At 41.8% G+C, this 25,272-nt stretch overlaps 1 protein-coding gene across 2 annotated transcripts in view; it reads left to right on the forward strand.

The window, feature by feature from the left end:
* The window catches only part of LOC137342522 (angiopoietin-2-like), a 142,806-nt gene extending 132,787 nt beyond the window's left edge, over positions 1–10,019 (forward strand). For both annotated transcript variants that reach the window (XM_068006452.1, XM_068006453.1), the window contains one exon: positions 5,703–10,019. In XM_068006452.1, coding sequence (XP_067862553.1) covers positions 5,703–5,863 — 161 coding nt within the window. In that variant the 3' untranslated portion in view covers positions 5,864–10,019. The remainder of the gene's footprint in view (positions 1–5,702) is intronic.
* The last annotated feature ends 15,253 nt before the right edge of the window (positions 10,020–25,272 follow it).

Below are 25,272 nucleotides of genomic sequence, written 5' to 3' on the forward strand. Positions count from 1 at the left end.
GTGATGTGAGTTCCATTTTCTCTGTAATGTCTGGGTCACTTATCATTATAAAGACGAACAGAAAACTACCTTTTGAGGCTCCGTGACACATTGGGTCATGAAGCAATCATACATTACATTTACCAAGTTTAACTCTAAACCTCATGGGCAGTCCCAATTTATTCTTGGTTAGTTGAAATCTCCCATGAATATAATCACCTTTTCTTTTCATTCTTTTTATCTCTTCATCAAGTATACTGGCCTACTCCTTATTTTGAGCTCGTGGTGTCTACCGAGCCCAAAGTGTGTTAGTTGTCTTTACATTAGATGCCTCCAGCTGGGGTATTTCATTGGGTAATTCTTCCCTTCTCTTCCCTGCCAGGTATCAAAGCCACTGCACCTTGCACCAGTAAATGCACTGGAATAATTTATATGTTTAGCATTATGTAGCAATTCAGATGGGAAAAAAATCTCTTCAAATGAAGTCACTTACCGATTCACTCACCCCTAAACTCAAAAGTATGTCAGTGAATTACACTGAACAATTCCAGCAATGCTGATGATTGCACACAGCAATAGAAAATGTTGGAAATACACAGGAGTATCAATTAGCATTTGTAAAGAGAAAAGACAAGTTAAAGTTTCCTTTTCTCTGAACACAGTTCCATTTTCCTGCTTTTTGTTTCAGATTTTGTAGTTTCTACTTAAACACAAACACATGTACTATTCTGACTCAAAACTAATTTGGCAATTTAAAGCAACATTTTGCATTGCAAAGACTCATTTCACAGGTGTGAATGGCTGGTTAGTTTCGTACCTCAATACTGGATAGGTTATTGAAGCAGTAATCCAACATAAACAGCTGCAAATTTGGCATTTCCTGACTCCTGTGATTCTTGCCAGATTAAACATTCCCACTAGCAGTGTAAGACAGAACACAGAGCTTCTGGAGCTGAGGAATATTTTGGAGCTGGGAATGAGAAATGCACCGGGGGACACATGGTTGTTAGCAGAATATCTGGCAAAATCGCTGCTTTAGTTATGATTTGATATCTGATCAAGTACATTCCTGTCCTCTTCTGCTGGCTCCTGGTCTTCCAGCTCTGTCTCCTCTACTGCCTTTGATTTTAGTAAATCCTCACATCACAACTGTCAACCTGAATTGAAGCAGGTTCACAAAAGGCTCCAAAGGCCTTTTTGTCTTCAGCTAATCTTGGAAGATCACCAGTAGCTGGGGGTGGGGGTGGGGGTGTAGAAAGGAGGGGTAAAATCTAAGTCCAAGTTACGTCTCTGAGTCAGAAGGTTGTGGGTTCAAGTCAGACTCTAGAGACTTGAGCACAACATTTAGGCTGACACTCCAGTGCAGCACTGAGGGAGTGCTGCATTGTCAGAGGTGCCGTCTTTTGGATGAGACGTTAAACTAAGGCCCCGTCTGCCCTCTCAGCTGGATGTAAAAGATCCCATGGCACTATTCGAAGAAGAACAGGGCAGTTCTCCCCAGTGTCCTGGACAATACATATCCCTCAACCAACTCCTAAAGACAGGTCATCTGGTCATTATCTCGTTACTGTTTGTGGGACCGTGCTGTGTGCCAAATTGGCCGCCATGTTTCCTAAATAACAGTGACTACACTTCAAAAAAGTGCTTCATTGGTTGTAAGGCGCTTTGAGACGTTCCGAGATCGTGAAAGGCACGATATGAATGCAAGTCTTTCTCTGCTTGCTTGCTTGCTTGCTTGCTTGTAAGGACTGGTTGAGGCAAGATCATTAACAATGAACCAGATCTTTCCCAACCCCTGGTAGAATGGCCTTTCTGTACCTCTTCCAAGTGACCATTCTTTATGTGTGAACTTGAACAGTGAGTGTTATCAGGCTGTTCATCTAAAGGAACTATTCCATGCTTCACTTACCACCTCCATATGTGAATAACAATCAGGGGAAAGAACCCTAGGTTTTTTTTTAACCTGGTTAATGAACGAGTGCTGAGGCCAAAGTTCAGTTAACTTAGCACAAAGTTGAGTCTGGGACTTTTCTGCTCAGTATGGTTCTATACAGTTACCCACTGAGACGTTGGACGAGAAGAGGGACCGTCGTAAAACAGGAATGGAGCTGAAGAGTAAAGTAGGACTATATTTGTAAGACTAGTGTATTGACCAGTGGTCTAGGACATACTGAATGATCTCTTTCCCTACTTTTCCCATTTTTTTTTTGAGAAGGTTGTTGCTCAATGTTACCGACATAATTTGCAAAGAAATTGTTTTTGTTGTTCATACAGCAAAAGGGGCATAAACAAAAGTATGTGCCATGTTAGTGAAGCAGGTGCAGTCCATTCATAATCTGTGTTCATGTATAAAATCGTGTGTAAGAAAGGAGAAGGGAACTTAGAAGGGCTTCATATTTGAAGAACATAGCTAGGAACTGATTGAGTTAATTTTACTGGAGTTAGCTTTCTATAAACTGCTGGTAAATCTAGTGGAATTAAATTATCCCTGGGCTGGGCTTTTGATAACTCTTAGCATGCAGTACTCTAGATTACTCAGGAGGTTACTGTTATGCTAATAGTGTTTTTTATGATGTTTCATTAATTTCGTTAACATATTAGATTATGAGTAGAAAATGTACAAGACTAGTAGCCCAAGGAGACAGGAATTTCTCTGGATTTGTTGACAGTTGAACTGTTCAGCTCACTCTATGATGCTGAAAATAATACTAATAACACAGTAATAAAACTATCCAAACAGAAATAGTTTTTTACTGGATCATGAGTACTACTAAAATACTTAACCTGCTCTCCTGGCTCCCATCTTCCACCCTCCATAAACCTGAGCTCATCCAAAACTCTGCTGCCCGTATCCTAACTCGCACCAAGTCCCATTCACCCATCACCCCTGTTATCGCTGACCTATATTGGCTCCCGGTCCGGCAACGCCTCGATTTTAAAAATTCTCATCATTGATTTAAAGCCCTCCATGGCCTTGCCTCTCCCTGTCTCTGCAACCTCCTCCAGCCCTAAAACCCTCCGAGATCTCTCTGCTCCTCCAATTCTTGCCTTTTGCGCATCCCCGATTTTAATCGCTCCACCATTGGCGGCTGTGCCTTCAGCTGCCTAGGCCCTAAGCTCTGGAATTCCCTCCCTAAATCTCTCCGCCTCTCTACCTCTCTCTCCTCCTCTTTTAAGACGCTTCTTAAAACCTACCTTTTTGACCAAGCTTTTGGTCACCTGTCCTAATATCTGCTTGTGTGGCTCGGTGTTAAATTTCGTTTGATAACGCTCCTGTGAAGCGCCTCGGGACTTAAAGGCGCTATACAAATGGAAGTTGTTGTTGTTGTGGCCGTCGCCTTCCTCATTCTCCTTTGTTCTTATTGGCATTTTACTCTTCATTTTTATTCCCCTTTTAAAAGATTTAAACACTACTTTTCTTGCAGACCTCCCAGGTCTCTGTGTCCATATTGGAGGTGGAAGTGATATGGAAAAATAATGGTCTCTCGCTGTAGAGCAGATCTAAAAGCCACTCTAGTAAATTGAGGCCCATAATTTGAAAGATTGCTATGGTCATGTCTGAGCACTATTTTGTGGCATGATTTTCTCATGTGAAATTTAGAGGAGTTATCTTGTCAACGGTTCTCGCAGTCCAATTGCACCTGAGTGGGAGAACTTCTTTACATCACATCAAGAAATAACCTGATATTCTGACCTTCAGCTAGACTCAGTATTTATGAGCTTGGGTTTTCTGCATATATTGTCAGTCGCCTTTCCTCTATCTTGTTAGTGAAACTGGTATTATGGGCACTTTCCCAGCTGCATAAATTATTATTCCTTACAACACAGAAAGCTAGTTAAGACTGAGCTAGCTTTGTGACCTGACTTTCAGATCATTATTAAACTACCAGACAAATGAGCAAGGCTATTAACCTTTACTAGGTACCTTTTAATATTGAACATGCAAAGATTGAACCCTTCGCTGTAAGATATCGAGGGTCTACTGGAACCCATGAGAATTAATTAATAACGTGGCATTACTTGAATCACTCTTTAAAGACCTAGGCCTTTTGAATTTGTGATTTTATCACTTGTATAGACAAGATATAATTTAATACTAAATAACACTAAATTAAAGGTTTATGGCATAAAGTTTATGAGTTCCAGATTTCTACTACCCTTTGTGTGGAAAAAGTGCTTCCCGAATAGCCTAGCTTTAAATTTAAAGATTGTGCTCCCTTGTTCTGGATCCCTCGCCAGAGGAAATAGTTTCTCTGTATCTACCCTATTGAATCCCTTCATCATTTTAAACATCTCGATTTAGATCGCCCCTCAGTGTTCTAAACTCAAGTTTGTGCAACCTGTCCTCATAATTTAACACTTTTAGTCCTGGTTTCATTCTGGTGAACCTGCGCTGTACCCAATCCAAGGCCAATATATCCTTCCTGAGGTGTGGTGCCCAAAACAGAACGCAGACATCTAGATGGGGGCTAAGCAAGGCTCCGTACAACTGAAGCATATCTTCCTCACTTTTGTATTCCTTGAGATAAAAGCCAACATTCCATTAGCATTGTTGCCTATGCACCAGCTTTGAGACTTGTGTACATGGACACCTAAATCTCCTGGAGGAGCAAGTGGCCATTCTTCATGTGTAAACTCAGTCAGTGATTTTCATTAGCTACTTGCCCAATGGACAGCACAGCTCAGCTCCACACATGACATTCACATACCTTCCAGCAGGAGTCACTGGATATTAATTAGGAGTGGGAACCGAGCTGATTGTTCTCCTGAGACCAGGGGCCAATTCTATTGCCTCTACTACCATCCTGGCTGAGATCAGCTAATTCGACAAACTAGGAACATTTCTGGCCAGATTGGCCCATGGAAGTTCACATCATAGAACTGGGCCATTCAGCCCATCATGTCCGTACTGGCTCTTTGCTCAAGCAATCCAAAACTGATCCCACTGTCCTGCTCTCTCCTCGTAGCCCAGCTCAGTCCTCACTCGGCAGTGTATTTATAACTTCACCATTGAAATAGTCTCTTCTATAGTTCTATAACTGAAGGGTGCAGCAACTGGTCAGATTTTCTGATTCCTTCTCCACTATTTTCCATCCATTGATGACAGCAGATCTGCTCTGTGTGAAGATTCGGTAAATCTACCCTTGAGTACAGCTGTTGAAATGAACGGTATATTCCCGCTGTGCAAATGGTGTCTGATGCATGTAAGGATCGAACATTGCGACCAGTTTAAGTGAGAGGCAGCGGTTATTGCTCGGTGTTAGCAACAAATTGGTACGCTTTCTCCTAGATTGGATTTTTAAGAAGCTCTAATAATTTTAAGCATTAAAATTATTTTGCTTTTTCTTGCTGCTTGTGTTCCTCAGGGTGTATTCAATAGATTCACGAGGTCGCTCGTTCCTAACCCTCTGCCAATGCCGCTTCATTGAACCAGCTTCTTTGAGGTGTACAACAGCAAACCAGGATAATGGTGCTGCCAATTTTCCATTGCTTGTGAATAAGCTTTACCAGGCACCTTTGCCAGATGGTATAGCGTAGACCGAGGACTCGTTACTGCAGAAATTCACAAGCACATATCTTTATCCCACCACAGCGCTGCCTAATAATATGCTCCTTATGCCCAGATGACTGCAATAAATCACTGTAATAAAGTGTTACCATTTAAGGTGACATTAAGAAGGACATGTTTCAAACATCACGATATTTGTTGCTTTTGTCTGCAGGATGGTGGTTTCAGGCCTGTGGCCCTTCTAACTTAAATGGCATGTATTACTCAGGCGGGATGAACGCAATTCGATTTAATGGGATCAAGTGGCACTATTGGAAAGGCTCACATTACTCCCTCCAGTCCACCACTATGATGATTCGACCTGTAGCTTTCTGAGCAATGCACGGGGATCGCTTTTCTGAGCAACCAATGGAATTCAGCATCGTATGTAAGGGATACTCTGCATCCGCCGCACAACCACTGATTTAATTTTATTAAATCGTTTTGCACACACTGGTGGGATATAAATGTTGAAGGCTTCACCACCACAGCTATCAGCCTGCAGATTACAAGAAAATAATAAAAAATCTTCCTGCACGTCTTCAGTGGTGAAAAGTTTGACAAGGAGACTCTTGGCGGAAAGCTGGAAAGAGAATATTAAATGACTTGCCATTGAACTAGTCCCTGAAATAGAAAAGCCCCTCAGGGCTTCTCCAGATAAAGCTGACTGATACAAAGAATGCGTTGCCCAGTGACATCATCTAGATTCGGGACAAAGTGTTGTTCAAAGGTGTTCATTCTTTGTCAAGTGCATCTGAGTTGTCTTCACTGCATCCACCTTTGCACCTGCTTTCTCCTTGAGCAAGTAGTGAGTCGGATGACCACAGCAAAAGGAAACCAATGCATGAATATAACATGTTTAACTATTTAACCTATAGAAGGTATTTGGGCACTTCCCCGGTAAATTCTTTTATGGTTGAAAAGAAAGAAACACCACAAAGTTACATCATTTTGTTTACTCATCTGTGTCTTTTCCAGATTTTTGAGAAAGCGAGTTTTCTGGGTAGGCTCAGATCCCGCAGCAGCCAATATATACAGCTTGATCCAAAAAACCCATTGCTTGTTGGCCACCACTGCATATTTATGTTCTAGCAGATGTTCTATTTGCTGCAGAACCAGCTGTTTGTATCAATGTGGTTTTGACATCTTTTACTTTGGATTTTGATGCAACTATGACTAAAACTAATAAATGTGGAGAACCTGATGCCAGGCCATGTAACTGCACTCTCCTCTGTATAAACATGGTTAAGTATCTTCCAGTACATTTTGCCTTGGCCACGTTGCTTCTTTTAACGATTCGCTGCTGTACAACTTGCTGTGAAATTAAAGTTTCTGCTGCATGTGTGGAAACTGAGAAAACCTATCCAGTTCAAGAGCCGTCTGTTACTGAAAGATATATGTTGCTGCACAGGACTATTTCAGGAATAGGTATCCGTGCCTCCGACCATTGCTCTTTGCCCCCAGGGTCTTGTCAATCATAGAGCCAGAAACTAGGGAGGAGTCAGAGGTCAGTACTGTGAGCAGACAATCCACTGAAATTCAAACTGCTGCAAGAAATATGGTTTGGTTTGGGATGGTTTCTGCTTACAGATACACTTAAAATAATTAACTTTCACTGATGTGCCGGTCTGTTTGTTCATGCAACAAATGTGGGGCCACCTGCGGTTTTAAAATACTACCGTGATACTTTAGTAAATATCATAGAATCATAGAATCAAAGAAGTTTACAACATGGAAACAGGCCCTTCGGCCCAACATGTCCATGTCGCCCAGTTTATACCACTAAGCTAGTCCTAATTGCCTGCACTTGGCCCATATCCCTCTATACCCATCTTACCCATGTAGCTTTTTAAAAGACAAAATTGTACCCGCCTCTACTACTGCCTCTGGCAGCTCGTTCCAGACACTCACCACCCTTTGAGTGAAAAAATTGCCCCTCTGGACCCTTTTGTATCTCTCCCCTCTCACCTTAAATCTATGTCCCCTCGTTATAGACTCCCCTACCTTTGGGAAAAGATTTTGACTATCTACCTTATCTATGCCCCTCATTATTTTATAGACTTCTATAAGATCACCCCTTAACCTCCTACTCTCCAGGGAAAAAAGTCTCTGTCTATCCAACCTCTCCCTATAAGTCAAACCATCAAGTCCCGGTAGCATCCTAGTAAATCTTTTCTGCACTCTTTCTAGTTTAATAATATCCTTTCTATAATCAGGGTGACCAGAACTGTACACAGTATTCCTAGTGTGGCCTTACTAATGTCTTGTACAACTTCAATAAGACATCCCAACTCTTGTATTCAATATTCTGACCAATGAAACCAAGCATGCTGAATGCCTTCTTCACCACCCTATCCACCTGTGACTCCACTTTCAAGGAGCTATGAATCTGTACTCCTAGATCTCTTTGTCCTATAACTCTCCCCAACGTCCTACCATTAACGGAGTAGGTCCTGGCCCGATTCGATCTACCAAAATGCATCACCTCACATTTATCTAAATTAAACTCCATCTGCCATTCATCGGCCCACTGGCCCAATTTATCAAGATCCCGTTGCAATCCTAGATAACCTTCTTCACTGTCCACAATGCCACCAATCTTGGTGTCATCTGCAAACTTACTAACCATGCCTCCTAAATTCTCATCCAAATCATTAATATAAATAACAAATGACAGCGGACCCAGCACCGATCCCTGAGGCACACCGCTGGTCACAGGCCACCAGTTTGAAAAACAACCCTCCACAACCACCCTCTGTCTTCTGTCGTCAATCCAATTTTGTATCCAATTGGCTACCTCACCTTGGATCCTGTGAGATTTAACCTTATATAACAACATGCGGTACCTTGTCAAAGGCTTTGCTAAAGTCCATGTAGACCACGTCGACTGCACAGCCCTCATCTATCTTCTTGGTTACCCCTTCAAAAAACTCAATCAAATTCGTGAGACATGATTTTCCTCTCACAAAACCATGTTGACTGTTCCTAATCAGTCCCTGCCTCTCCAAATGCCTGTAGATCCTGTCTCTCAGAATACCCTCCAACAACTTACCCACTACAGATGTCAGGCTCACCGGTCTGTAGTTCCCAGGCTTTTCCCTGCCGCCCTTCTTAAACAAAGGCACAACATTTGCTACCCTCCAATCTTCAGGCACCTCACCTATAGCTGTCGATGATTCAAATATCTCTGCTAGGGGACCCGCAATTTCCTCCCTAACCTCCCATAACGTCCTGGGATACATTTCATCAGGTCCCGGAGATTTATCTACCTAGATGCACGTTAAGACTTCCAGCACCTCCCTCTCTGTAATATGTACACTCCTCAAGACATCACTATTTATTTCCACAAGTTCCCTAACATCCATGCCTTTCTCAACCGTTTAACAAGATATAAACTCTGAAGCATCCAGTTTAGCAAATCATAGCAGATCCTATTAAAGACTAATGAAGACCGAGCACATTTTCTAAGAGTTCATTTGGAAAAAAAAAACATATGCAAATTCCAAGATTTTCTTTTGGATAGTAAAACCAAAATATTATTTCTTCCACGTTCCCTGCTGTCTCTATTGTGAACCCCTCTCGTACCAAGATAGCAGTGGATTGACCAGCTTGCTGGCCTCTGAGTCTGAAACTGCTGCAAGTAGCTGTGCGAGAGTAACCTGAGGTGATTCTCTCTGTAGACCCCCTCCTGCCCCCCCCAACACACGAACACAGATACAGGGTAGCAGGAATATGACTCCGCCTGAAATTATTTTTCTCTACAAAAATCGATTGGCAGGTTTTTGCAGGTAGAATTACAATATTAACAATTCTATCGCCAAGTGTTAATTAAGGAACACCACTCCTAATTGTCAGTCTCTTATTTCACACGCCCTGTGTGTGTAGCATACAACCCAGCTGTGAGCTTAACATCAAATGCTGGAATATTGCTCCAAGTAAAATATTGGGAGGATGCCAATGAAAGGTTGACTATTACAGCCAGGTAGAACAACAATAGGTTATGGTACACACCAATTAGAAGGTCACAAAACAAAATTTTATTTAAATTTCATAAGCTCTGTTTCTGACAGATCTACCAAAACGATAGAATTAAAAATAGGAATATTTTAAAATACATCACGACAGGCCTATCCTCTCCTTGTAACAGAGAATCCATTAGGTCATCTGGTACTCACTTTGATTCTAGTGTTTAATAAGTCAAGTCAGGTTTCTACTTAAGCACACCCATTGATTTTTTTGATAGATTATTGAAATAAAGTATATTGCAATTACTGATTCATCAGTTATTACTTCCAGGAAATGGACACCGCCATGTTATAGCTTCATTATTTACTGTTTCCATTATGTATAGATATTGGAAAAGATTACTGCTACTTATTCTGCCAAAAGAAATTTAAGTTAAATTGTCATTCAATAACTGGCAAATGTTTTATATATTTTCATTTTTTATTAAGAACTATTAACTATTAAGAAATAAAAGTATCCAAAATTCTGTCTGTGTTTTTATATATCTTGTCTGCTCGCAATAGAAATGGATTAGCATAACAATGTTGTGACCTTTAATAATGCATTAAAGCTGTAATACATCATATGTTTGTCCTATTTCACGCTCCAGTAAATATACCTTTTATTTGTGCATTTGCCACACTGAAAATGATCAATAAGGACAGAATGGTGCAGTGATTGGAGCTCTTACCTGTTGTCAAGACATGGGTTGTCCATGTGATTTTACACCATCCACCTGTTTCCTCGGGGATGATTTTAGGAGGTATTTGCAGGTGCATTGGAGGCAGGGGCGGGGGGCTCCGAAAATCACGGAAATCCCGTTCGAGTTTGGAAGATGGCTCCAACCCGACAATTTCCGAGTTTCCCAGGGACCCACCTATGTGCGCGCGGGAGACCAGAAAACGGAAGTCCAGCCGGATAGTTAAAGAGCCAAATGTACCTTAAGGCACTTTACCTGTGACAATAAGAACATAAGAACATAAGAAATAGGAGCAGGAGTAGGCCAATCGGCCCCTCGAGCCTGCTCCGCCATTCAATAAGATCATGGCTGATCTGGTCTTAACCACAAATCTAAAATCATGTCCAATTTCCTGCCCGCTCCCCGTAACCCCTAATTCCCTTTACTTCCAGAAAACTGTCTATTTCTGTTTTAAATTTATTTAATGATGTAGCTTCCACAGCTTCCTGGGGCAGCAAATTCCACAGACCTACCACCCTCTGAGTGAAGAAGTTTCTCCTCATCTCAGTTTTGAAAGAGCAGCCCCTTATTCTAAGATTATGCCCCCTCGTTCTAGTTTCACCCATCCTTGGGAACATCCTTACCGCATCCACCCGATCAAGCCCCTTCACAATCTTATATGTTTCAATAAGATCGCCTCTCATTCTTCTGAACTCCAATGAGTAGAGTCCCAATCTTGTCAACCTCTCCTCATATGTCCACCCCCTCATCCCCGGGATTAACCGAGTGAACCTTCTTTGTACTGCCTCGAGAGCAAGTATGTCTTTTCTTAAGTATGGACACCAAAACTGTATGCAGGGATTAGAAAAATTTTTAACTTACCTGGGCGGCTTGCCCATGAAGGGCCGGATCAGGGAAAAAGAAACTAAATAAATTAAATGAAAAACCATGCAAGGAAGTGAAAACACTCAATGAACCTACCTTTGAAACCTGCTCTGATGTCCGATATCTCCTGCTCCGATGCCCCCCTCTTCATCCTCCATATGTCCCCCCGATCTTTCCCTCTCTCCTCCCGGTCTTCCGTTCCAGCGCCGGATGATGTCTGGCTCTCTCTCTTTCTCACCCCCACCCTCGCGTTGCACTCCTAATGGCAGCCAGCCTGTCAATCAGGCTAGCTTCAGGCACAAAACCCGGAGAGGACGTTAACCACTATCAACCAACGTGCGATTGTGTCGGAAACGGTAGGTTTGGTTCATGCGGGTTTGCCACGTTCACCTTCACCCCCCCGCCTCTCCCACTGCTGCCAATCCGCCACCGTGGTAAAATTGAGCCCCTAATCTCTGCTGTAACATTGAGGGAGGCAGCAGGCACAGAGCAGCCAATTTCCCACAAGGGTGAGAGTGGAATGAAAAAACAGTTGCCCTCAAGTGCTCTCGTGCACATCCTGTTCGCTGGTGACACTATTGTACAATAAGCAGACCTGTTGTCCCGAGCACACTAGGTCAGGAATGTGAAGAGTTGGGAGGTCAAAAAGATGAGAAAGCAAAAACTGAAAATGACCAACAAAGAAAGAGAACAATAGATTTTATTTTAAGCACAATATGACAGCTGACTAAGTTATCAATCATTACATATATCATTATTGTACTCTCTTACTGAATCTGACCAAGATTTTCATGTAATTAAGAAGCATTTAAGTTTTGGGAAACATGCCATATCACACTTTCTCAGGCTATTTATGAAAAATTTGGCATCTGAATAAGAGGGAGCATATGTGCAAAGGAAGTAAAGAGCCTTTCTGTGTTTATGGCTTGTGCATTGTGACGTGATTCCAATTTTCTGAAGGAGCTCAAAAACTTGATGGTTCTAATTTATTTTTAAAAAATCAATATGTAGCTAGGGCTAAAATCTACACTAAGAATCTGCAGGGCAAAATGTAGTTTAATATCAGACTTTGCTATTCTGCATCAAACCAATCTTTGGATATAGATGTAGAGCCAGGAAGAGTAGAAGAACTAAAATGGGTTGCTTAAAGTTATAAAAACATGGTGGGATAGAGGAATGTGAATAATCTGAAGTCTGGCCACTATAAGGAAATAATATAATTTATAACTCTGATGTGGGTAGAATAAGTTTGTTCTGTGAAAAACACCTACCAGGAAAATGCAACATGGGAGAAGAGACTATGCAGCAGTGCGGAGTGGTATAGTTACAACAGCAACTTGAAAAGTTGTGGACTTGTTGAGAAAGAGTAGGAAAACATTATATGGTATTCTCTAATTAAAGTTAGCACAGTGTCCTGCACTGAAGACTGATTTACAGATGAATGTTGTCATTATAAGCTCCTGAGGTAACAAACATTTTCCCCTGGTCTCATTGCAATCTGCACTAACATTTGCATCTCAGTAACAAAGAGCTAAAGTACTTTGGTCCCATGCTCTTGTAGTTGATGTTTGCCTGTATGGGATGCTGAACAATTTGATAAAATTAGCTCCCCCTAACTGATTTTTAAAATTGAATACTGGAACCAAGGCAGGTAGATGGGGTTAAGGTACAGATCAGCTATGATCTAATTGAATGGCGGAACAGGCTCGAGGGGTTGTATAAGCCTCCTCCAGTTCCTATATTCCCAATGGGATAGAAACAGGGAAAACAAAATTTCCTTCTGCAATGGCAGCAGATTTCTGGTAGGGCAGGACTTCTGTCTGCTTCTTACCTGCATTCCTGATCTTAATCCATTTCCCAGGGACAAAGATGTTGAATTATTTCCAGTGAGTGCTGGTGCCATTTAAAGGCACCCACCTCAGGTGAGGTAAAGGAATTTGATGTGGCACCAGAGGAAAAATGATAGCATTACCAAATTTCGGCCCTCTCTCTGATGCCCTTAGCAGCACTGGACGCATAGGTTTACCTTGTGCCAAGCTTGCCTTCTGTACAAATGATTTATTTCCTCATTTGCCTTTGATTATAATATCCCCACTTCATTTGAATAGGTAGACTATTTACCCAACATTCCTTCCAACAAAAGATGCTTGAAATACAATTTGGGGTGTATCTGTAGAAAGACTTTGCACCTCATTCTCCTCCTCTGCCCACCCAGGTCTCCTGATGTAAGTTGACAGGAAATTTGGAGCCAGAGATGCGATTTAAATGTTGATTCCACAATCCTGCACTACCAGAAGGGAATTGCACTCGCAGGCATCACATGTTGGAGAATCAGGCTACATGCGCTCGTCATATTTCTGACTGAGTGTGAATGCGGTTCCTTCTGAAAATGTTGGATTATGGGATCACCATATTAACATCACCAGTGGGTGCCAGGAATTAAGTTAGGTGGGAGAGTTTCCATTTAAAATCTTAGAGCTGGAGGAGTTTTGCAACAACTGGCTGAAATTTTTTTTAAAACCAAGAAAAATGCATATCAGCTGACATGAAAGTGAGAATTTTGGATAACAAGATTCATTTTTTTATGGGATCACCTAATGCATGTGGGTAACCTGAGGTGTGAGTACATGTGCTATATATTATACAGGAATTGCGGGTTAATGTCTATGGATCTCTCCATTGGTGCTGTCATTGTTGCTTTTCCCACTCGCAGTGAAAATGTGGTAATAGAACCAAACTGTGCTTTATCATAAGAAATTAGACCATTGTATTGCTGTATTGTCGACAATAATAAACCCCAAACAAAAAGTACAGGTATTAAGTCATTGCATGATAACTTCTTGAAGACTAACATGACTCTGGCCATTGGTCATTCTATTATATAATAGCAATTAATTTGAGAGATAATTGAGAGGTCTATTATGTCGTCTGAACTCAAAATTTACTGCCAGTTTTGCAGTGTTTGCTTTTAATAGAAAGTTTTTTTTTAATATGAATTACAAATGAGTTGGTATTACTTTAATCTTGAGTGTGCATAAAATATTTTTCGCGAAAGACATTATAGGACATGACTTATACTACATCCAAATTATTTTGGAGTGTGAATTGTAGAACAATTCACTGTATATTCTATTTCATTAGGTCTATCAGATGAGAGAAGGTGCCCTTTGTGCAGGGAGATAGGTCCTTATGAATATATTTATCCTTTTCAGATAGAACCCTCTGCCCAATAAGGTGCTCTGTCAATCAGCCTGGCTGACAGTTAAGGAAACTCAACTACTGGAACCCAAAAAAAGGATCAAATTTAAACTTCCAGCATGGAGTCCAATGCAAGAGTAACCCTATCACATGAAATGATACCCTCTCTGAAATATACTGATGTGGTAAGGTTACCATTGTAAAGACATACATACATACAATTCTAGAATATTAGTTAATAGAGTTTAAATTGTTACATCCAGATGCCATTTTAAGTTTATCTATTAACATATTCAAAAATGTATAATTAAAATGCATATTAAATACAACTTCACTCATGACCATACTTTGAGCAGTTAAAGACAAATACCAACAGAAAGTGATCCTGTAATCCAACACTTTCAGAGGGAACCACACTCTCAGTCAGAAATCTGATTCGAACATGTAGCCTGATTCTCCAACATGTGATGCCTGTGAGTGCAATTCCCTCCTGGTATTGCAGGATTATGGAATCAACCTTTAAATCTCATCTTTGGCTCCAAATTTCCTGTCAACTTACATGTGCTCAAGTCTCTGGAGAGGGGCATGAACCCATAACCCTCTGATTCAGAGGGGAGAGTGTGACCACCGAGTCACAGCTAACACCTTAGTTTCTGTATTGCAGTTAAACCATGAGCAGTAGAAGATTAAATATTTCTGAAAAATTGCCTTAATTAAGCTCTGAGGCCCTGTCATTTACTCTAATTTTTAACTTAATTATGATATACCCCTCATTTACAAATGCAATAAGTTGATATGAAATAATTTCAGCACAAAATTGCCTTGTTTACAGGAGGTGGTCAGAGAATATGCTTTTAGAAATCACTCTGTCACATTCTGATAACTAAATCTATTATTCCTTCTGTGCATTTGGCCACAGCTCATGTGAATGACTGATTGTACTTGTTTAGCAATGAGAAGTTGGAAACATTGTTTTGCTTTTTCTATGTGGAAACCATTGTTTTGTAAAATAGAAAGTTTGTCAGTACTGACAAGCATTTCATTAGCAATAATTTGCGAGAGCCATCTGTTTCTAATTTGTAATCTAGAGGGGAATAAATTAGGAAAGGTGCATTTAATCATTTGGCTCTTGTCATTAGGCCTGCAGCAGAAGGAAGGACCACAGTGTTGGACACAACTTTGAATAATGTGAAGATTTATTTTGAACGAGTCTGATATGCCATTTGTCTATACTACAAAATTTAGTGTAAGTGCAAACTTTAACAAGGATTTTCTTCTGTCTTAGTTCTACCATTTTTAAAAAGGTTTTTTTTAGGGGCAGATACAATTGATGTAGTGATGTCATCACATTACCAACAACAGCAACTCGCATTTATATAGTGCCTTTAACACTGGAAAACGTCCCAAAGCACTTCACAGGAGCTTAATCAGACAAAAATAAATACCGAACCAAAGTTTGGTCAAAGAGGTAGGTTCTAATAAGGGTCTTAAGGTAAGAGAGAGAGGTAGAGAGGTTTAGGAAGGGAACTCCAGAGCTCTTCTAGACTGAAGACACAGCCACCAATGGTGGGACGAAAGGAGTGGGGAATCCACAAGAGGAACACAAAGTTCTTGGTGAGTTGTAGGGTTGGAGAAGGATACAGAGATAGGGAGGGGTTTAAACACAAGGTTGTGAATCTTAAATTTGGGGCAATTGTTGGGAAACAAAAACAATCACAAAATTGTAGATTCTTGTCTCAGTATTATATTTAAATGGTACCAACATAATTTATACAAGGCCACTGCAAAGTAAAAATAAAAACTGAAAAGGTTGGAATTCTGATATAACAGAAAATGCTGGAAAAACACTGGGTTAGTCAGCGGGTGCTAGAGAAATATTAACCTGTTTCATGAAAAAGCATTGTTTGCTTTTATCTGTTCTCATTGCTGCTGCTAAAATTAACATTTCACTTTATCTCCATCATCCCCTCCATGGCATCTCATTATTGTATCTGTTTCTGTCCTGTTTGGAACATTCCTTCCAGCTGCCACATTGAGCAGGCACTTATAGACAAACGGTCATCTGCCATCAAATACGTATGACTGAATCAAAGCAGCTGTTGTTTGTGGATAGGGTCCAACACAGAAGGTTACTGGGTTGATCTTCACATCTCTCATTATGTACGTACTCACACCAGCATCCTCGCAGGATTCGCAGGCCAGATATTAATTAAGTCATTTATCTACTGAGGCTCCAGTTTGGGGCTGCCCAACTTGTATTCCCAGGGCTGGAGCCCCAGCAATCTGGCCCATGAAGCCCAGGGCAACTCAGTTCTATTTGCACTTAGATTTCTTCTTTGCTGGTTGTTCTGTTTACGTTTTGTAGAGTTTTGGAAAGGGTTGCTTTTAGTCCTGTTTCCTCATGGGGGAATAAATCCCAAGACAAAACATTAAGAAATGTTGGTGACTGTAATGTGAGATCTATGCAAGTCAAGGGCAATATAGATTTAAACTTTACAAGTGGTTGCTAAGGTGCTGGGGTAAGCTTCTGTGTGGCCCATGAAGATAAAAGCTTGGATACACTTTGTCATTCACTATCCTCATCTCATACAAGAGAAGCAGTTGTTTTTATGAATCTTTGTGGTTTAGGAATGATCTTCTAATGACACACATTAACAGGCTGGAGGAATGTTGCAGAGGAATTATTTAACCTTTTTCCTCTTGACTGCCTTGTCTCAGTGAACACATTTTGATTTTTTGTTTCAGACAGGGATTCCATTGGGCTTAGTATTGGTTTGGCATTCAGGTATCACCTTTGACCTATCTGCTGACACATCATTCCAATTCACCTTCTATTCCATGAAATCCATTGAGTAATTAGGCAAAAGCTCAGATCAGCTCTCTGCGAGCTATTTGATTTATTAATTCAATATCAGACTGCTACCAGGTGTCTCTGACATTCTGGCATGTTAGCAATAAAGTCCATTCACAGTAATGAAGTATTTACTTTAGGATCAAGCCCATTGTCTTCTATGTAGCACTGGGGACTAGACTCCTGATGAACACAAGTACTAGTGAAAGTTCACAAAAATTGATGCATAGAATTCGAACAGCCTTCTTTGTAAGGGCATATGTTTTCAATGTCCTCATTCTGTAGTACTGCAGACCATCCCATTCTTTTCCAAAGGCTATGTCTGTGTGTAGAATTGAATACTCATTTAAAATCAATTAAGTTCAGGCTACAAGCGACTGGAAGCTTTTGATATTCTTAACCATCATTCTCTGTACAGAAATGTGATCATTGTCAGCCTCAAAACCTCTCTGATTCTCATTAGGCTTCCTGTCAAAAGCTGACTAGATTTGTTTCAACATCACAATAGAGAAAACCTAACTGACAATTGATAGCAATGTGACCCTTCTGCAGCTTTCACATTTCATTACAGCTCCTTACTTTAGCAGGTTGATGATTACATCTTTGCACCAGTCCCCAAGTACTGTCAATCCTTCCCAGATCTGCACACAAGACGTGCAGACTAGAAAACACAGCAACACAACTCCTTCATGTTTTTAAGCGGCTTTCCTTGAATACCATTAGCTCTCAGCGTTTTGTCCTTCAGTTACTTGACCGCTCGATCTATTTCTCTCTCATCAAAGTCAGGCTCCAATTCTCCATTGACGGTATTCTGGATTGCTTGGGTGGGTGGGAATAATCAGAATTCAACAATTAATTGAAATGTTAGGCTTACTTCATTCATCTTGGTCTATGCTTGATACTAGCTTTCCCTGCTTGTCTCATATCCTACACTTTGGCTTTATTTTTCCAACTGAGATTATCATGGTAACTTGGAGTGTTGTTCTTTCACCTCTTTCCAGTAAGATCTATATTTTTTCAAATCTTACACTCAACCCAAACCCACTTGTCTTTCTCAGAAATACTGACTCATGTTGGGTTATGATTTCAAAGATTGGAAGATTAAGGGGTGATCTAATTGAAGTGCTTAAGATGATTAAATGATATGATAGTTTCTCTCTTTCTTCCTATTTCCAGAGTCCAGAACAAGGGGCCATAACCTTAAAATTAGAGCTAGGCTGATCAGGGATGAAGTCAGAAAGCATTTATTCACAAAAAGGGTTGTGAAAATCTGGAACTCTCTTCCCCCAAAATGCTGTTGAGGCTAGGCCAATTGAAAATTTCAAAACTGAGATTGATAGATTTTTGTTAGTCAAGGGTATTACGGGATATGGAACCAAGTTGAATAAATAGAGTTAAGACACAGATCAGCCATGATCTAATTGAAAGGCGGAACAGGCTCGCGGGGCTGACTGGCCTAATCCTGCTCATATATTACAAATATATTCCAACAGTCTTGTACCACATTGTAATTTTGTCCACTGTTTGACTTTTCATACTGCAGTTTCTGCATTACATTCTTCTGCTGTTTGGCTGCTATATTTTTGCATAAAAGCACTCATTTTGCACAGACTAGCATCTGCAAGCTTTAGCTATAACCTTGCAGCTCAGCATTGGTGTTCCATTGGGCCTTCCAATTATTATGATGGATTGGGAAGAGAAAGAGTAGTTCAGGCAGAGAGAAGAAAGACAGGTGAACTTACACTTGAGGCATCTGGCTGACCCAGGAGCTAAGTATTAAAATTCGGGCATACCTGCTGGGCTGTGTTGGAGGAGACCTACCTTTGCCATTGCTGCTTCATGAGGGAGGCTGTGAGAAGAGTTATGATATCTAATGGAGCCTAACCTACTGACAGGATCCAGCGATCAGCTCCATCCATTGCTGTGAAAATCAACACAGCGTTGAATTTTTACATGATAACCCACCACTGATGAAATGTGCCACATTAGTCAGATGTTGGTCTACCAATGCATCAAGCTGGTGACAGAAGCCTCATTTGCCAGAGGAACACTTTTGTCTGTTTCTCCATCAAAGGGAGGCAACAGCGCAAGAAGGTCCAGCAATTTTTCTGCATCGCTGATTTCCCTGAAGTGCAGATCCTCATTGATAGCGCACATACAACCACCAAGGCCGCTAACAACAACCCCATGGCAAATATGAATAGGAAGAACTTTCATTCCACCAGCACACAAGTGTGTAGGACTAGAGAAATGCAGCTTGGTGAGTGATATCATGGCAGCAGCCATGTGCCTTCAGTTTGCAGCAGTTCAATGGAATCAGCTACCTCTTGACAGCTGACACTTGTAAGAAATTCAACAACAACTTGCTGTGTTTACACCTTTATGTTAACACCTTTAAAGTAGAAAAATGTCCTAAGGTGCTGTTTACATAAGGAAAAAAAATGAACGTGAGCCAAAGAAGGACATATTTAAAGGGTGAACAAAAGCTGGTTAAGGAGGTGGCTTTTAAGAAGAGTCTTTAAAGGAGAGGGAATGAAGAGTTAGAAGGGTTGAGGGAGGGAATTTCAGAATGAAGGGCCGAGGCGGCTGAAAGCACAGCTGCCGATGGTGGGGCAGCTGGAGGGTGGAGCAGAGGAACAGAGAGCTCAAGGAGGTTTCAAGTCCTGGAGGAAGCTCCAGAGATATGGAGGGGTGAGGCCATAGAGGGATTTAAACAGGAGGACAAGGATTTTAACAGAGGCCGTAAGAAAGTACCATGAGTGGCGAGCCCTTCAAGAGCTGCTGAAATCCCAATTCCCCACTCAGTTGCATCCCTAGCACACCCTGCACACATGGAACATATGCAAGGAGCACAATGAAATTATTGCAATGATTTGCATAAAAATATTTAATGAGAACATAAGAAATAGGAGCAGGAATAGGCCTCCCCTGGAGCCTGCTCCATCGTTCAATAAGATCATGGCTGATCTTCTACCTCAACTCCACTTTCCCACCCTATCCCCATATCCCTTGATTCCCTGAGTGTCCAAATATCGATCAATCTCAGTCTTGAATATACTTAACGACGAAGCATCCACAACCCTCTGGGGTAGAGAATTCCAAAGAGTCACAACCCTCTGAGTGAAGAATTTTTTCCTCATCTCAGTCCTGAATGGATGCCCCCTTATTGTGAGATTATGACCCCTAGTTCTAGACTCTCCAGCCAGAGGAAACAGCCTCTCAGAATCTACCCTGTCAAGCCCTCTAAGAATTTTATATATTTCAATGAGATCACCTCTCATTCTTCTAAATTCCAGATAATATCGGCCCATTCTACTCAATCGCTCCTCATACGACAGCCCTCTCATCCTAGGAATCAATCTAGTGAACCTTTGTTGTACCGCCTCTAAGGAAAGTATATCCTTCCTTAGGTAAGGCGAGCAGAACTGTACACAGTACTCCAGGTGTGGTCTCACCAGAGCCCCATATAATTATAGCAAGACCTCCTTACTCTTATACTCCAAACCCCTTGCAAGAAAGGCTAACATACTATTTGCTTTCCTAATTGCTTGCTGTACCTGCATGTTAACTTTCCGTGAGGCTGTTTTCCCCAGCACTCGGGAATGGGCCCTGAGTGGAAAATATCTCTTAGTTATGATTTATCATGACCAGCAACTAAAGGTAATGTTACTCTTATCTCAGAACACTGAATGAGAAACTTAAAATGGAAAGAAACATTTGCATTTGTACAACACCTTATTATGTTGTTAAAATGTCTCAAAACACATCACACAATGAATTACTTTTCGGATTGCAGTGACTATTATATATTTAACCATCCATTCTACACTAGCAGTGTCCCACAAACAGCATTGAGACGAATGATCAGTAAATGTTTTTTTGGTGATATTTCTCAGAAGCAACGTTGGCCAAGATACTTAGAACATTTCAGTCTTCTTCAAATAGTGTATTGGATCTTAGTGCCCCATTACGCTGACTGTTCAGCGGTTACATTCACCTGTCACTGACTCCACCAGAAATTGCAGGGTTAAGCTCTTTAAATCTGCATTGGCCGGCCAGCAGTGCTATTCCAATGCAATGTGGGAGCAGTTCATTTAGGAGGCATGGGGAGCCTGCAGCAACTTCGGATGGAAGCTGATTCTTTTCTTGGAGGCACAAGTAAGTAGTGTGTGTTGTGGTATGACCTTTCTCCTGCTGCTTGTTGCAGAATGTAGAAGTGCATTGATGTGTGTCCAAAGGATTTCTTTGCTTTCAGAAGACTTCTTCAACCTCACACTCTACTGGCTCATGAGGAAGGCGTGAGGGAAGTGGTGGCAGATGGAGGTGAGCCCAGAATCTTTCAGATTCAAATCTGCAGAACTTCTTTGATGAAATCAGAGACTGCCTGCTGGGCTTGCAAGGAAGTAAGCCACCCAAACCATTCAGCAAAGCCATGTGGAGTGAAGTGGTGGAGGTGCTGAGTGCTACCTTTCTTACTGCATGAAAGCAGACCAGTATCACAAGAAGTTTAATGACTTGAGTAGAGAACTGCCACCTTCCATTTTTTTCACTCTGGCACCACAGAACTCCCTTCACTGATGGCACAAATGAAATAAGAAGTTTTCATTCAGATTGCACCATGCCTCAATGGAACTATTAAATAGAATTTCCACGGGGATTCTCCTAATCTTTCGCCTTAACATTGGCAGAAACCCCGGGGGAATCTCCAAAGAAATTCTACCCCGATGAACCTGCCCCCTGGAAGCACTATTTTGTGCTTCCCTCACAAGCCCTCCTTGCATAGCTCCCCTTGCAACTCCAGCCCCTGATGTTGGACAGCCCTTCTAGCACTGTTCATTCTGTTTACATCAGCTGCCTGATAGCACCTGGGTGATTTCCCTCTGATACTTACTATTACCGACTGCTGTTAATATTACCACAGGAGAAACAGTCACACAATGTGAGGGAGAGGCCAGCCACCAGCAGAGGATCTTGGACATAAGACTGCCGGCATTCTATGAGGAGAACGCTGTCGAGCTGCAGAGGAGATAATTGCCAGCGATAGTTGGCAATGACGAGGTTTGTGGACGAGTGCCAAATGCAGTTGAGCAGGAGCTACATAGTATTGCAACTGCACTTGAAGGGATTAAGCCGCCATTGAACTGCAGGTTTGCGGTATCTTGTCCCCTCTCGGTGTGCTGTACACACATACTGACCTCCTGTCCTGCACATCAAGATGGGGGTTGGGAGGACTGGAGAAGTGAGCTTAATGTTCATCTGAACAGGCAGGTGGAACCTCACTTTAGCATCTCAACTGAAGGACAGCATCACCAATGTTGCAGCACTCAGTATTGAGCCGGATGGCCTCTCTAACAGTGCAGCAATCAGTAGCATACTGAAAAATCAACTCAGATTATGCACCCATAACCTTCAACTCAATGACAGTGCTACCAACTGAGCCAAGTGGACATATTCAGTTGCTTTTTATCGGTCAATACAGTTTGTATAAAAATTAGTTTGAATCTTACTCCATGAATAACCTTGGTGGAGATCCCTGTGATAACTTTTTTTTATTCGTTCATGGGACGTGGGCATCGCTGGCGAGGCCAGCATTTATTGCCCATCCCTAATTGCCCTCGAGAAGGTGGTGGTGAGCCGCCTTCTTGAACCGCTGCAGTCCGTGTGGAGAAGGTTCTCCCACAGTGCTGTTAGGAAGGGAGTTCCAGGATTTTGACCCAGTGACGATGAAAGAACGGCGATATCTTTCCAAGTCGGGATGGTGTGTGACTTGGAGGGGAACGTGCAGGTGGTGTTGTTCCCATGTGCCTGCTGCTCTTGTCCTTCTAGGTGGTAGAGGTCGCGGGTTTGGGAGGTGCTGTCGAAGAAGCCTTGGCAAGTTGCTGCAGTGCATCCTGTGGATGGTACACACTGCAGCCACAGTGCGCCGGTGGTGAAGGGAGTGAATGTTTAGGGTGGTGGATGGGGTGCCAATCAAGCGGGCTGCTTTGTCTTGGATGGTGTCGAGCTTCTTGAGTGTTGTTGGAGCTGCACTCATCCAGGCAAGTGGAGAGTATTCCATCACACTCCTGACTTGTGCCTTGTAGATGGTGGAAAGGCTTTGGGGAGTCAGGAGGTGAGTCACTCGCCGCAGATTACCCAGCCTCTGACCTGCTCTCGTAGCCACAGTATTTATATGGCTGGTCCAGTTAAATTTCTGGTCAATGGTGACCACCAGGATGTTGATGGTGGGGGATTCGGCGATTGTAATGCCGTTGAATGTCAAGGGGAGGTGGTTAGACTTTCTCTTGTTGGAGATGGTCTTTGCCTGGCACTTGTCTGGCGCAAATGTTACTTGCCACTCATCAGCCCAAGCCTGGATGTTGTCCAGGTCTTGCTGCATACGGGCACAGACTGCTTCATTGTCTGAGGGGTTGCGAATGGAACTGAACACTGTGCAATCATCAGTGAACATCCCCATTTCTGATTTTATGATGGAGGGAAGGTCATTGATGAAGCAGCTGAAGATGGTTGGGCCTAGGACTCTGCCCTGAGGAACTCCTGCAGCAATGTCCTGGGGCTGAGACGATTGGCCTCCAACAACCACTACCATCTTCCTTTGTGCTAGGTATGACTCCAGCCACTGGAGAATGTTCCCCCTGATTCCCATTGACTTCAATTTTACTAGGGCTCCTTGGTTCCACACTCGGTCAAATGCTGCCTTGATGTCAAGGGCAGTCACTCTCACCTCACCTCTGGAATTCACCTGTTTTGTCCATGTTTGGACCAATGCTGTAATGAGGTCTGGAGCCGAGTGGTCCTGGCGGAACCCAAACTGAGCATGGGTGAGCAGGTTATTGGTGAGTAAATGCTGCTTGATAGCACTGTCGACGACACCTCCATCACTTTGCTGATGATTGAGAGTAGGCTGATAGGGTGGTAATTGGCCGGATTGGACTTGTCCTGCTTTTTGTGGACAGGACATACCTGGGCAATTTTCCACATTGTCGGGTAGATGCCAGTGTTGTAGCTGAACTGGAACAGTTTGGCTAGAGGTGCAGCTAGTTCTGGAGCACAAGTCTTCGGCACTACAACCGGGATGTTGTCGGGGCCCATAGTCTTTGCTGTATCCAGTGCACTCAGCCATTTCTAATGTTCTAATAGTGACTGCAGTATGGCTTTTTGATACCAGTGCAGCAAATATGGAAAACCAATAAGTAGGCTAAAATTTCATTTTTGGATGGATGATTTTGTTGCTTTTTCGTGCTCTTTTCCCATATAATGATTTTCATTTTCATAAGTTCATGTTATTTTCTTTCAACATTACTTCTTTGCTGAGTCTGTTTCCCCTTGTGGTGTTTCTTGCAGCACTGCTTTACTGACCATTAATGGACCTCGGGTAAGTGGCAACACAATAATTCATTGATAATGTTCAATTCATTGACTAACTGCTTTAGAAATGTTTCTATCAGACTGTTCATCCAATTACATTGCGCTCAATTAAATCATAACTTTTTAAATTGCTCCTTCTGATTTGAATACTTTTTTTAAAAAAAGTTGAGTTTTGAAAGCAGACAGAAAACCTTTGATTAGGACCAGATTATGACCCGTATTTTTTTGATTATTAAAAATGCAAACAGCAACAACTTGCATTTATATAGCACCATTAACATAGTAAAACGTCCCAAGGTGCTTCACAGAAGCGGAATGAAACAAAAATTTGACATTGAGCCACATAAGGAGATATTAGGACAGGTGATCAAAAGCTTGGTCAAAGAGGTAGGTTTTAAGGAGCATCTTAAAGGAGGGCAGAGAGGTTTAGGGAGGGAATTCCAGATCTTAAGGCTTAGGCAGCTGAAGGTGCGGCCGCCAAACATTCTAATTATTCATATCGGTGAGACAGAACATCTTTCTGCATCAAATGTATTGACTTTTGGAAGGAAAACACAACAACTTGTATTTCTACAGCATCTTTAATGAAGAAAAATGTCCTGAGGCATTTCACAGAAGCGTAATCAGACAAAAATTGATGCCAAGCCAAAGAAGGCGATATTAGGAATGGTGAATAAAAGCTTTCTCAAAGAGGTGAGTTTTAAGAAGGGTCTTAAAGGAAGACAGGAAGGTAGAAAAGCAAAGAGGTTTAGGGAGGGA

Source organism: Heptranchias perlo, chromosome 26 (assembly GCF_035084215.1).
Source record: "Heptranchias perlo isolate sHepPer1 chromosome 26, sHepPer1.hap1, whole genome shotgun sequence".
In the NCBI taxonomy this organism is placed as follows: Eukaryota; Metazoa; Chordata; class Chondrichthyes; order Hexanchiformes; family Hexanchidae; genus Heptranchias; species Heptranchias perlo.